At 39.3% G+C, this 14,361-nt stretch overlaps 1 protein-coding gene across 1 annotated transcript; it reads right to left on the minus strand.

The window, feature by feature from the left end:
• Positions 1–2,602: 2,602 nt before the first annotated feature.
• Positions 2,603–13,978, minus strand: LOC124256173. The gene is made up of 6 exons (XM_046690132.1): positions 13,879–13,978; positions 12,641–12,726; positions 11,860–11,950; positions 5,793–5,892; positions 4,145–4,286; positions 2,603–2,800 (listed from the first exon to the last, which is right to left on the minus strand). Exons 2-6 carry the CDS (start codon positions 12,723–12,725, stop codon positions 2,775–2,777), a joined length of 444 nt encoding a protein of 147 aa, XP_046546088.1. The 5' UTR covers position 12,726; positions 13,879–13,978; the 3' UTR covers positions 2,603–2,774.
• Between the last annotated feature and the right edge of the window lie 383 nt (positions 13,979–14,361).

Consider the following 14,361-nt stretch of genomic DNA (forward strand, 5'->3'; position numbering starts at 1 on the left):
CAAAATTGCCTCTGTGCACCCAGCAGAAAATGGGTACCCGGTGAAATAAGTCATGAGACTATTAACCTTCTAGCGCCTCACAGGCAGCTTAGGTTATTGGGGGTAATAATGATCAGATGTTGTGATTTGAGCAGGATGTAAGCTTGGAAAAGGCGCGTTATAAATATTCTCATTATTTTAATTATAAATTATGATTTTTTCTATTTACTTAAACTATCTTCGAGCGCTGTTCACCTTTATGTTTGTATCATTCTCCTCAAAAGTCTGTATCATTCTCCAAACAAACCACGAACTCCTACTGTGCGCCACGCATAATCCTTCACGTGCAAATCGTGCATGTCGACATGTTTTCATGATTATGTAGTGAAAGATGCACTATTCAATTTCAGTTAATTATACTTTTAATGACTTTACAGGATGCTCAGCCACTTTGTTCCGTAAGAAAGCAAGTTCAGGGTCATCGTAATTCTCCAAAATGGGCGAGTGCTAATCCCATGTAACAGTATCCACCATCATCTTGATTGATTCATAAGAAAGCAAAGCCCAATGTGAAATGGAGTCATGAAACCATATTCATTCACTGTCAAACTCTTGCTAGGATGCTCGCGCGGTATTTTGACGATATATATGTATTTACTAAATTGTTTGACGTGCACTAAACATACTTCAAAGCCCTTGCGTGTCGCAAGAGGCGACTAACTGGATCGGTGGTCAGGGTGGGTGCCTTTTTTAACACATCTCATATTATGCCAGCTGGTGCTCATGATGTCGATCACTGGATAGTCTCGTCCAGGCTGGATATACATACCACCGCCATGTTACTGGGATATTAGTATCACAGAGAACAACTTAAACCCAAAGAAATCCATAAAACCTTTACGTTGTGTCAATACTTCCTGTGGAAGGACTTCCAGTAATACATACATACCACTTTGGTTCAACCCACGAGCCCAGGGATGGTATTTGACAACCTAGAGACATAAACAGGTCGAACAATGAAGTCAAACCCACGTGAATATCTGCGAATTTCTAAGCCTCAGACACGCATCCATTATGATAGCCTTTTTAAACAGGGCCAAGATTTTCGAAGCTCTCTCAGAGCTAAGATAGTCGTAAGTTAATGTTAATGTATGGCACTTAGGACCATCTTAACACTAAGAGAGTTTCGAAAATCTAGGTCCTGAATAGCATTAGCTCTGTTCTTATATACGGCTTCTTAACCATGCGAAAAAAATGTTATCGGGATAAATAACTAGGATAAGTACATGTATACTATTAACTTGAAGGAAGTGACATTTAACTTCTCTTCAGGGTTCATACAGCTAAGGTCCCATGAGACTCAAGGGCTTTTCAGGCACTTTTCAAATCTGTGCGAACCATGAGAGATAATCTACAGGAGTATTATATTTTATATATGGTTTTTTTCACCTTGATTCTGGTTCGACAAACAGGTGAAGCTTGCTGTTGCAATGTGGCATACCATACATAAAACCCATTCAAACAAGATCACTGAAAAAACACCCAATTGAAATTAAATTTCACATTTGTTTGTGCTTGGAAAATTTGGAAATACCGCTGTTTTCCTGACGAGTGAGTGAGTATGGTTTTACGCCACTTTTAGCAATATTCCGGCAATATCACGACGGGGGACATCAGAAATGGGCTTCACACAACGAACTCAGGTCGTCGGCGTGCGGGCTGACGGAAGTGCATGCATACATGTGTGGAAACAACTAAAGGGACATAACTATCATCGAACTGAATCGCTAGCAGCACAGTGGAGCTTATTTTCGGGCTATCGACAGATCAGAGGAAAGGTAGATGTGGTGACATGCATAAACTTCATTAACTTGCCATCCATCTCCAGCGTCAATCTCAAGGCAGCAGGATACATTCGCATCAATCTTCAGCAAATGTCTCTCCCCTCTCACACACACCACACCCCACATTTGTGGTTACATACATCCTGTAAAGATATGACCTTGACGTATTCCAGTACAAATAAGTTTATATCTATCTATATGGGTATTTAAATAGAGCTGTAGTCCATCCCATCTACATGCTCAAAGCGCTTTGTTTTTTCTCTCAATCATTAGATGGCAATCTCAACGGCACATCGTATTTTTCAATCTCAGCTCCCTGGGGATCATACAACTCGTACAGCCACAAGGCGCACCAAGTTATTGTGGCATTCCCATCCTTACGAGGTGCCCATTCACAGCTGGGTGGACTAGGACACATAGTCACAGTACTTTGTCCAAGTTCACTGCACGTTGCTGTACCCGCAACTAGGTGTTTGCACGTATTCATGTGGTCACCATCTGGTCATTTACCAACGGATGCGTGGGTTCTTTTAAGTGCACAGGGATGTGTACTGTACACTAGGGGTTGTGACAACACTGAAAGGGTCTGCGCACAAAGTTGACTCCAAGGTACACTCGGTCACAGATGGGCTCGATCCCGGCACCTTAAGCTGGCTGGATCACTCGACTGGCGCCTTAGACAGCTCGCCGAACACGCCCTTTAAGATATTAAAGTACAAATATGCTATTTCCCGGAAATCTGAGTACCGCTGCAACCATCAGCACAAAAGACACTAAGCAACAATTATTCATTTTATTTCTAATAAATACATCATTTTGGCGTTGTGAAGTCTGCCACTGACATAACGGTTCCTCCAGGAACGTGAAGTCTGCCGCTGACATAATGGTTCCTCGATGTAATGGCGACACTGTCAGGTACTGCATTTGCTATCTCATCATTCGGCAGCAAGTCTAGCAAATTATGTTCCCAGGGTTTTCTGGAAACAGAATTAATATCAACCAATGAAATTCAATGCTATATATTGTTGGGTATTGCTGTCAACTTTACTGTTTCCATGGCTACTTAATTATACCGCAAAGTGAGTGTCCCTGGAATTTGACGTTTCCTTTAAAGTAAAGGAAATTGATAAAGTTATGAATATTTCTGATAAGTACCTTGGACACATCATGATTTCAACTTTCTCTCCAAACTGAGGTCAGTGACCTGAGTATCAGGGATGACCTTGGCATAGTACATAATTTTAGTTCATGGGTTTATGGGAGAAGCCTATTTACCAGTTGTACCTTCAGAATTTAATGGCTCAATACAAAGCAATGGTAGCAAATCGGTTTTTTAGACAGAACCGAAGTAAAATACACTGTATTACTATTATGGAGGATGATAGATGACAATTGTAAACATGATTCTATTCAGGGTGTTTGCTACAGACAAATGTCATCTGGGCCCTGTTTCACAAAGCTAACATAGCCAATGTTACAGTTAGGAGTTACGGCAGTACAGTCGTAGGGCTATGATAGCTTTGTGAAATTGAGCCCAGGCTAGCAATTCTCGAAACGTAGCCTTACGAACTTCTTAAGCCCATTCTTAACACATTGGCTACGATCAAAGTTAAGAATTCTTTTGGCTACGAACGTTTCGAGAATAAGGGCCCAGTACATGAGTATTATTTAATTATTACTTTATAATTAATTATTCCATTTATATTGCGCTAAATCCACACCGACAGCATGCTCATATCACAGACAGTTCGTTATTACCAGGTAACCCAAACTGCCTGTGAGGCGCTAAAAGGTTATAGTCACATGACTTATCCCACCTGGTACCCATTTTCTGCTGGGTGAACAGAGGAAAACTTTGAACAAACTCACTTGTCTAAGGTGCTACCACATGTACTTTTGCAAATGTTTAAAAGAAAAGAAAATAAGATGACAATTAATCATAGGCCAGCCATAACTTCAATGGAACCAAACACATTCAATGGCACTGCAGAAACGCTAAGTGTGCATACACACAATGTGGCATGTGTTAATTAGTCTCTGACTCTAACAGTCCCTGAACCACATTATTTTCCCTGCTGCCTAGCCCTTCCTGCAATGGGAAAGCCCTGGGTGAATCAAGTCTAGATTTCATCAGGTTCCCATCTGACTAGGGCTCGTTTTCAGTTTAAATGGGTTTATTTGCTACTATCAAGAAGATATATGTTCAGAGAATAAGCGTTAGTCAAGGGGTTGATCAATAAGCACACTTTGTGTCGATTGTGATGTGTTTGGAATCATATGGATTTTATATACACAGATTCCAAGACGTTTTGAATACTTACTGGCGAGAGTCTTTTCCATGGATTTAGTCAACTTGGGGATCTTCTTCTTGGCAATCATCCGGTAGTACCTCCAACCCATGCGCACGTGGAGACCAATGTATCGACCCATAGTTCCGTAGTTCCTTCCACTTAGTAGACGTTTCTGAAACAGGAGTTGACTTGGATGAAAAATAAAAACATAATTCATTGGTCAGGTTGTTCTAACCAAATTGAGGGCGGTACAGTGACCCCCCTCCTGATATTGCTGTAATGTTGTTAAAACAAATGTAAAACACTCACTTTACCCAAACTGATTAGTCAAAAGTTAACCGTGGTTTGTATGCAGCTAACCGGGCATTCAGCAATATACCAGAGAAATGAACCAGTCTGGAACTAGTGTTGGGAATCGAAAACTAAATCCACTATCGATTATCCGAGGAATGTAGTGAACGATTATGGATTATAGTCGAAATATATACATTTTTAATGTTTACAATTTTAAGCGTTTTCCCCCAGTTTATTTTCTTATTAATGTTTTTTATAGCTTATACTGCCATGCAATGAAATACACACATGCAAGAAAGACACTTGAATTGTAATTAAACAACAGAAGTGGTTAAAATTTTACGTGCTTACTGTCATCTTTTCATTACTTGATTATTTTATTCAAAATCATTATATACTGAAAGGCAAAAGAAACGTCGTAATATTGGAAATGACATTTAAGTTTCAATGGAATATTTGAACCGATTTTATTAAAATATTACGCCACTGAAATGCCGTACCGACTTTCATCAGAGAAGATAGCCCCTCTCCATTGTCCCCCTCGACAGTTTTGCCGCTGTTGTGTCCACTTGGTGACGTTGGGTGAATATGGGTCTCCTGGAAGGACGTCGACAAAACAGGTTCCTGAATTGGAGACGTCGCCGAATGGTTCGGTCACTGACTGGTCGCTGGTGGTTTCCTATGGTCACCCAAGCTGTTTCTCTTCCCCTTGCGAATTGGTCTTGCATGTGTTGATGGACGATATGACGGTCCTGGCGACGTGTTGTTACACGGTGTTGACCACTACGTGGACGGTCATCAGTGCTGCTGGTGGCGTTGTATCGCTCTCTAAGACATTCTATCGTTCGTGCGCTGCAATTGAAGTCATTAGCAATGACTCGAGCATGTTGACCAGCGTGTAGACGTCCAATGGCTTGTTGTCGTTGATCTCTCGTTAACCTAGTCATAGCTGCGGTGTTCAGAAAACAAGTGAACGATTGCCATTCAAGCCGGCAATTTATGCCTGAATGCATTTATGATGCACGCGCATCTCGATGTCAATGTTGTGCTTGTGGGAACTCTTCCCTCTCCAAAAAACAAAAACATTTCTAACCTCAATCTCCAACAATACTTCATTGGGCAATGCAGGCTATACGACCACGAATCATGTTTCCTCAAACTTGACTTCCGGTGTATATTTAAAAGAAATATATACTCAAATGTCATTTCCAATATTACGACGTTTCTTTTGCCTTTCAGTATATATATAAATTTATATACCAACCAAGTGTCAACCAAGTCAGCGACCCTGATCACCCGATCCTGTCAGTAGTTTCTTGGGACAAGCATGGGTTACTGAAGACCAATTCACAGGTCTTCCCATTTGGAGCAAGACCATACTTACCCTGCGCCTTAGATAAATAGTAGCAAATTTCCGGTAGAAATTGCAGTTGCGCACCATATGCAGTCTGTTTGTATATCGAAGAACCTTCAGTTGGTCGGGGCTGTGTTAAGAAGAAACAAATATTCAGGGATACTTGAAAATGGGGAATATTAGAGTGGCTGTAATACAGAAAATGTGACAGTAAATCTTAAATACACTTTAATAACCTGCTAACAGATGGGCGGTGGGGTAGCCTAGTGGTTAAAGGGTTTGCCCGTTGCACAGAAGATCCTGTTCAATTCCCCACATGGGTACGATGTGTGAAGCCCATTTCTGGTGTCCCCCCCACTCATGATATTGCTGGAATATTGCTAAAAGCGATGTAAAACTAATTCACTCACTCACTACCAGTTAAGGACTTTGCTGTTCCATATCTGTATGGGTTTGCTAGGATGATACCATGATTCTTAGTTCTTCAGCACCATATCGAATCAAGGCTTCTTGGTAAATATCACACATGGGCGTAAGTTTGGACTTTTGTTTAACATTTAGCTGATATGCCCTTCACATCCAGTATCAGCACCTCCAGAACACCAGAAATGGGCTTCACACAGTACCCATGTGAGGAATCGAACCCGGGTCTCTGTCTGACAAGTGAACAGTTTGACCTCATTAAATCGTGGTACATTGTTACCCTGTCAGCCCTCTGTATAATGGGGTTGAACACTCTACTGTCAGAATGGGCCATTCATGTTAAAACAGGGCTGAGGGGTGGACTTGTGGTTAAGGCATTGTCTTGTGACATGGGTACAATGTGCGAAGCATATTTTGGGTGTCCTTCCACGTGATATTGTTAAAGGAGGGGTAAAGCCTCACTCACTCTTGTTAAAACAGTGAACTATACAATACTGTGTCTACTGACACTACTGCTGACGAGCAAACTCACACCATGGAGTCGCTGTGGACTATATAAACATGTAGAGATAACAGGTTATTCAGGAACTAGACACAAATGCATGGTATTGTCAACCAACCAACCAATAATTGTTCATCAAGAATCAGTTTGTTTTGTTTGCTTGTATATTGTTCGAAGCCGCACTCAGCAATATTCCAGTTATATGGCAGCACTCAGCAATATTCCAGCTATATGGCAGCACTCAGCAATATTCCAGCTATATGGCAGCACTCAGCAATATTCCAGCTATATGGCAGCACTCAGCAATATTCCAGCTATATGGCAGCACTCAGCAATATTCCAGCTATATGGCAGCACTCAGCAATATTCCAGCTATATGGCAGCAGTCAGTAGATAATCAAGTCTGGAACAGACAGTCAGGTTATCAACAGCATGAACATCGTTCTACTCAGTTGGGATACAAAAGTAACAATGACAAGTGTCACCCAAGTCAGGGAGGCTGACCACCCGATACCCTTAGGCCAAAATAAAACAAGAAAAAATTGTGTCCAGGGACACGGATGCCCCCGCTGCTTTAGGAAGAGTTCACACATTCAGGGTCCCACTGAAGTACTTGAAAACACTAAAAACAATGTGTTGAGGGGTTAGATAACACAACCTATTATCATATAAAGATCAATAATTGAACAAAATTCACGAACAAGTTCAATAAACATCTATGCAACTATGAGATGCACACCTTTCGCGTCCCAATGAAACACACGCATAAGCTTAATCAATTTTGTTGAGCAGTTTTTGTGGAGAAGTGGATAGACCTAATCCCCTATTTCACTATCATCAGAGAGAAGTTCAACAAAATTTATCTAAGATTTATCTAAACATACAAAAAAATATAAAATACAAAAACAAAATATGAGATGCACACCTTTAGAGTCTCTATAAAAGACATATGTAAACTAAATGAGTTTTGTGCAGCGGTTTTTGAGGAGAAGTGGATAAAGTACACCCCTGTTATATGGGACGAACAGGATGAATAGAACCAAATTCAACTAAGTTCAAACATCTGTAGAAGTGACAAAATTAAGAAATTGCATAAAGATTATGAAATGCACACCTTTAGAGTCCCTACAAAAGACATGTAGAAGTCCATTCAATTCTGTTGAGCATTTTTTGTGGAGAAGTGGATAGACTTCATCCCCTATTACACTATCATCATAGAGAAATACAGCAAAATGTACCTAAGTTCAAATGTCTCTAAACTTACAAAAAAAAACAATAAAATAAAAAAACAAAATATGAGATGCACACCATTAGAGTCCCAAGAAAGCCCATGTATAAGTTTATTGAATTCCACAGAGCGTTTTTTGTGGAGAAGTGGATAGAATACATTCCCTGTTTCGGACGGACGGACAAACGGACACCGAGGGTAACCCTATATGCCCCAGCCATATATGGCGGGGGCACAAAAATGTCCGTTTCCGGTAACCCGACCGACCCTATCCTAACCCACCCGACCTGAATCTTTTTTTAACCAAGTCAATATCATGACTGGAGTGGATTTCACACATCATTTTCATCCAAATCGATTATGATATTTTCATGTTTTTCAGTGTATGTAGGGCTAAAATGGATTCCATTGAATTGGCATAATGGGTCCTGACTGACCAAATCTACAAATAAATAACATGAATAGTGATTTGATATAGAAATCTTTCAATGTTTCATCACAAGGCATTGTCACTGCATGATATGGTACTCTTGAAGACCTCAGGTGCCCACCTGGTGCTACTAAACAATATTTTGAAAAAGTTATAAAAAAGATAAAACCGACCCACCTACCCTATTTTTAAAAAACTTGTAGATCTACTAGGAAACGGACATGTATTTTTTTTTTTGCCTAATAGTCGGCTCTAACGACAAGCATGGGTTGCTGAAGACCAATTCTAACAGGATCTTTACGGGTCTTGCCATGAATAGACCGATCCAGTCTGTCAATCAAAACTGGCGCATGCGCCAAATTTGGCTAATCAGCAGGCCGGGCGCGCTGTGTGGATTTGTCGAACTTATTTCCGGGGCCAAACGATGCCTCCGAAGCGATGTGCTTCGAATTATGCCATTTACACTCGCTATATTTATTACATATTGCTGCTATTTGATGTGTACCTTTAACAAACCATTACGGTCAAGACAACAAAAATGGAGGCGGATCAAGAAAGGCGATAGGCCTAACGATCAGCTAAATGTCTGCACCATCGTTCAGGAAACTACGTCTGCCTGCTGATGAGAATTTGCACGAATTTCCACACTTTTGCACATGTGCACAATCATTACCAATTGATGACAACAAATAGCAATTTAAGATTTTGCAAGTGTTATAAACACGGACAATTCTCGTAACTACAAAATTGGTTTTGCTTAACGTGTTTAGTCACTACTAGGCATTGAGTTGGTACGCCATAAAGCTCAAATGAGACAGGCGAGAAAGCCGTGACACAATGTAAACAAATCTCCATTTCGGTTACGGTCAACCGAAATAGCAAAACTTGTTACATGAAAGAACAATGTGGCGGATATTGTCCCCTTCGCTCTTAGATATTCTTCAATTTGTCACACATTTTAGGATGTTTTAAGTTTCATAAGCACAATCTGAAGGCCTACAGTATCTTGTTAACAGAGCAAAATATTCGAGGAGTAATATTTTTTATTCAAACGGAAATATTGTCAGTGTCAGCAGTTGCCTATCATGCAATATCCAAGTATCAAACTTAATTCATATGAGTGCCTATATATAAAACCATGCTTTAAATATTTCAGCTTTTTTATAAAGAGTTGCATGGGACTTTGAACTGAATTACCTTCCTCCATGTTGATCGAATACGAAAACTATGTGAGAAGAATAGTGATCGACTTTCTGGAGTATTGGACGGAGTGAAATAAAGTGTATATCTTAATTATGAGAACATTATTTGAAGTTTTGTTACCACATAAATTATTCACATATATTGGTACATTTTAGGAGTAATATTACAACTGTAATTTTGATTAATTCACTGGAAATGATAGCAAGGTATGTTTTAAGAATCTTGTTTTTTTTAGTAAACGTGGAAGGGTAATCAAATTAATAATAATCTAATCAATAATAAATAATTATTTAATTGATTGACATATCAGATTCTTATGATTTTAAGGCAGAACTAGGCAAACAAACACCATACATATCATGGCAGGACAATCACTTGGTATTAACTTAGTTTCCTGGCTCCTGCTTTTAGATGTTTTTTTAAATACTACATTTACTAATAAGATAATTCTGAAAGTGATTGCTAGTATCATAACTCATTAAAGTTATTTCAACATCCAGAGAATTTGAAAAAGCAAAGGCTACGTTTTGGTCGAAACCCTGGTCTTTGCATTATCCAGTCCTGGAACAGAATAACTTACAAAAATCTCAGTTGACCTTTCATGTAACGGAATAAATATTGAAACATATATTTAACCCATATTTGATGGAATTCTTCTGATAAATCATCAGTTTTTTAGGAGGTTATCAATGTTTGAAGACTGAACCAAAGCTAGTGTTTATTAAGATGATGGATTTTGACAAATTGTTCAAGGTTTGTTGATTGTTATTTGGAAAATCAGCTTCATATTAAATTGCACACTGGTTTGTAGGAGGTGAATGCTTCAGGACATTTTCATGTCTGTTTTCCTAACCTTTGTTATGACTTTTAACAAATTTTGAATCAACTTTACTATAATTTTTATGCCACCAGTAAGTATCTCCGAAAAGGAAATAGATCAAAATCAGTGTTATGTCCTCTAGGGATATGGTCTCAGATCTAATAAAAGAAAGATTATCATTGTTTAATTAAGAAGCAATAATGTCAATATGTAATTGTAGTGACAAAAAGCTTTGAACATAGGATATATTCTTTGCACCTTATTTACACTAGTAGTTAGCAGTTAAACATCTCTGATGAAAAAACAACAGATCTACATTTGTATTTTGTGTAACATTCTATTTCAATGCTAGTTAATTGTTTGGATAACTGTGGATCCAAGATTTTGCATCACATGTTTCCTATTTCTGGAAGATGGCTCAGCTAGTGTACAGGTGCAGACTGTATCTTGGATCTTTTTTGTGTTCTGGTACTGTGACATACCTGTACATAAACGCTAGCCTGGCAGTTCATGAAGTCAAGTATTGCGGAAGTTTGTATGTAAATTAGGATTCAACAACAAAGTACATATAGAAAAGTAAAATGGAAATGATTAAAAAAATGATTTCCTTATATTCAGTGTCAGTTTATCATGGTGTAAGATTTTGAAGAGAGAAACTTTACTGAGAATTGCTGCAGATCAGCTGTTGAATATTTGCTTCTGGGTATGTCCAGATCTATAGATACATCCATGGAAACATACTGTTTACAAGCCCAATTACTTTTCCAGATTTCCAAATGTGATTGATTTGTTTACATAAATTATATACAGACAAATAAAGTGCATGAAGTAGTACACGGGAAATATTTTCTGCTTTTTATTTACCATTCTCTTAATTCATTAAAAGATAGAAACCCATGTTTTCAGATTATTGAACTAAATTTGAACAACGCCAACGGATAAGTAAAGGCGCCACGCGCAGTGTTGATAATCTATTTATAGATACCAAAACGATCTGCAACATGAACATGTGGTTGTGTTCACGAGTTTTATAAAATTATAAACTCAAACAACAAAATTTCAGTTACCCTTCACCTGCTAATATCTGTGACGGAGGGGAATTGCCAGATAGATTAATTGATTCGAAAGAAATTACGCTTCCTACAGTCTCAGCAGCTAGTCGAGACGATTTTTCATCGGGCATGTAACTCATTTTCACTCGCCAGTTGCAATCTGCCAGCTATAATATAATAAAAATCACATACGTATAACTTGCCTCTTTAAATAACATTCACAAACGACGGATACCAAAGTATCACAAGCAGAATTCATCAACGTTCGCAATCACGTAACGTTTCGCCGGCGGTGACGCCATTGTGATTTGTCAGTGGTTGTCCCCCCTAACGTCAAAAACGAAGTGGGCGGGGCTTATTTGCCGGGACTGGATCGGTCTATTAAGTTTTCCAGCCTCATTTTTCAAGATTTTGAAAGTATGTTACTGAAATAACTCACGTCAGTTTAAACTTCCCAGCTGTCCGTTTCAGGAACCTATCCAGCTGCCTGTCGAAGTAGTAGATAATCCATGTCTTCATTAGGTATTGGCCTGTAAATGGATGCACAGGTAGTTAGCGGCTGTTGTTTATTACTGGCCCAGCGACATTAAGTCTCCTCTCTTTAATAATAAATGACTATTTACTGTGGACTGCTTGAGATTCCTGTCAAGACTAGAGATAAGCATAACCAGAGACTGAAAACATGTTGGAAGCAAACGGGCAAAAACTCCCAACCGTGTTAAAATACTTAAGAAAACCCACGATAAAAAAAACCAAACTATCACTTCACAAATAAATGTCAAAGGGGGATAATCCACTGATTTTACTCATGTATCATTACAAACATAGTCTCATTAGAAAGGACACACGGGACATATCAAGCAACTATACTGACGTAAAAAATTAAAATAAATACATAATACATAACTGGTGTTTTGGGATTAATTTGCCCAAACCCAAAGTATATATTTTGAAAAGAGTTTTGGTTGTGATTTGTGATCATGCCAAAACATCAAATCTATCCACCCATAGAAAAATATCCCACAGCACTATAAAATGTGTAGGTTTGTCTACATTCTCCTTCACTTATCTATGGTTCATTCCTGTCATTGTTATGGTATCCCCAATTGCAAAGAATGGATGCTCCTGATGTCAGTCATTGGTTTTCTGATCCACTTACTGATTACTTACAGACCAGCATCAAAATTGTGGTGTTAAACAACAAATATTTAAACACTAACTTTTCTTGGCGACATTGAATCTTCTTTTGCCATGTGTCACACTTAGTGCCGTCATCAAAATGAAGAAAAGCGCCAAAGTCTTCATTCTAGAATTATAAGGAACGTAAGTTATTATAAGCAGTGCCTGATACATAATGGAAAGTGCTGTGCAGTGTAACATTTTTTTTCCAAACTTCACCTTGCGCAACGTGCCAAGATAACACTGACGGGGGACTTCCAAAAAACAAAATGACTGGACACGATCAGCTATGTGAGGGAGGTCTGGACTAGGACACTAGGTACCAGTTTGGTTCAACGAAAATATGATAGTACAATGGAATAAGTGAGTTTAGTTTTACGCTGCATCCAGCAATATTACAGCTATATGGCGGCGGTCTGTAAATAATCGAATTTGGACCAGAGAAGCCAGTGATCGATCTACGCAAATGGGATACAATGACACGTGTCAACCAAGTCAGCGAGCTGACCACCCGATCCCGATAGTCGCCTCTTACGAGAAACATGGGTTACTGAAGAACCCGGACCTTCACTGCTTAACTCAATCAATAGTGGCGCAGTAGCATTGGGGTTTCTTCTGGGAAAGCTTTGGGGACATTTTCTTTTACCCAAAAATTGCTAAACGACCTTTGAGTAAATTTGCGGTACTTTTCGCAAAATTTGAGTGTCAATGGTCATTTAATAAACTGTCAGGACTAAAGAGACACGCCTGTATTTTTCGCCATATTAATCCACTTCACTAAGTGGGACTTACCCACCACTTAACGATTTGAAACAAATATACATGTATATATTACTTTCGGTTTCCAAAATTATTGAAAAAAGGGTGTTCGTTGACAGGGTCCCATCGGACGTCACTGTGAGGATTAAGCTGGTTCCCGGCTCCCTTTGCGCGCGCTAACTGCGATATGCGTGACGGGGCCCAGCTAACTGTGAGGATAAGCCCTACGCGCGACGTTGATGTCCAATATTCGATGTTTATGACTTGACGTCCATTAAATCATACTAACGTTGAATATTCTTTTAAAAAGCCACAACATGTTTCTCCTTATTTTCAGCTTCACGGCATTATATAAATCGTACTGTTGCTGCTTTTCGAGGGGTATTTGAAGCATGAAATCGGGATTTGCATGAAACAAACATAGCGGATGGGTATAGAATACTTTGTAGGTGTACTAATATGTCCCTCAATACGAATCACGACAATCAAAGCAAAATTCAAAGCTCAAGTGGGTATCTACCTTTTCCCGTGTTTCTCGAAAGCCTGCTTGCCAAAAGAAGATGCCGACAGACGCCGTCTCTGCTTTCCAGACTTCGCAGCGTCTAGTATGACGTAGCTGCTATTTTCGACCAATCAGCGTAGACCTCCAACAACGTAGCGGGAGTTCGCTCGCGCGAGTTCAAAGCTTTGCGTTGTCAGGAAAATAAACAAGCTCCGTGCAGCGTAGATCAAGTCACTTCAGCTGCAAACGATGCTGTTCTGAGCCAGAACCTGCTCTGCAGCATGGGTGGACTATTCAGGAGAATGTTTGATAGCTCCCCATTAAAATAAAATTGATTTGGTCATATTTTCACAGCGCGTATATATCCTGTGATTTTACTCGTGCCGAGTTAATTAACCAGAGTTATCGCCCCTTCGCATAGGACGATCACGTCGAGAGAAAATGATTTCCTCTCAACACAACTAGTTATTTCGCATACATATTTTGTTGGTTTGTTTTTGG

The sequence above is a fragment of the Haliotis rubra genome, unplaced genomic scaffold (assembly GCF_003918875.1).
Source record: "Haliotis rubra isolate DU_JTF1 unplaced genomic scaffold, ASM391887v1 Scf62, whole genome shotgun sequence".
In the NCBI taxonomy this organism is placed as follows: Eukaryota; Metazoa; Mollusca; class Gastropoda; order Lepetellida; family Haliotidae; genus Haliotis; species Haliotis rubra.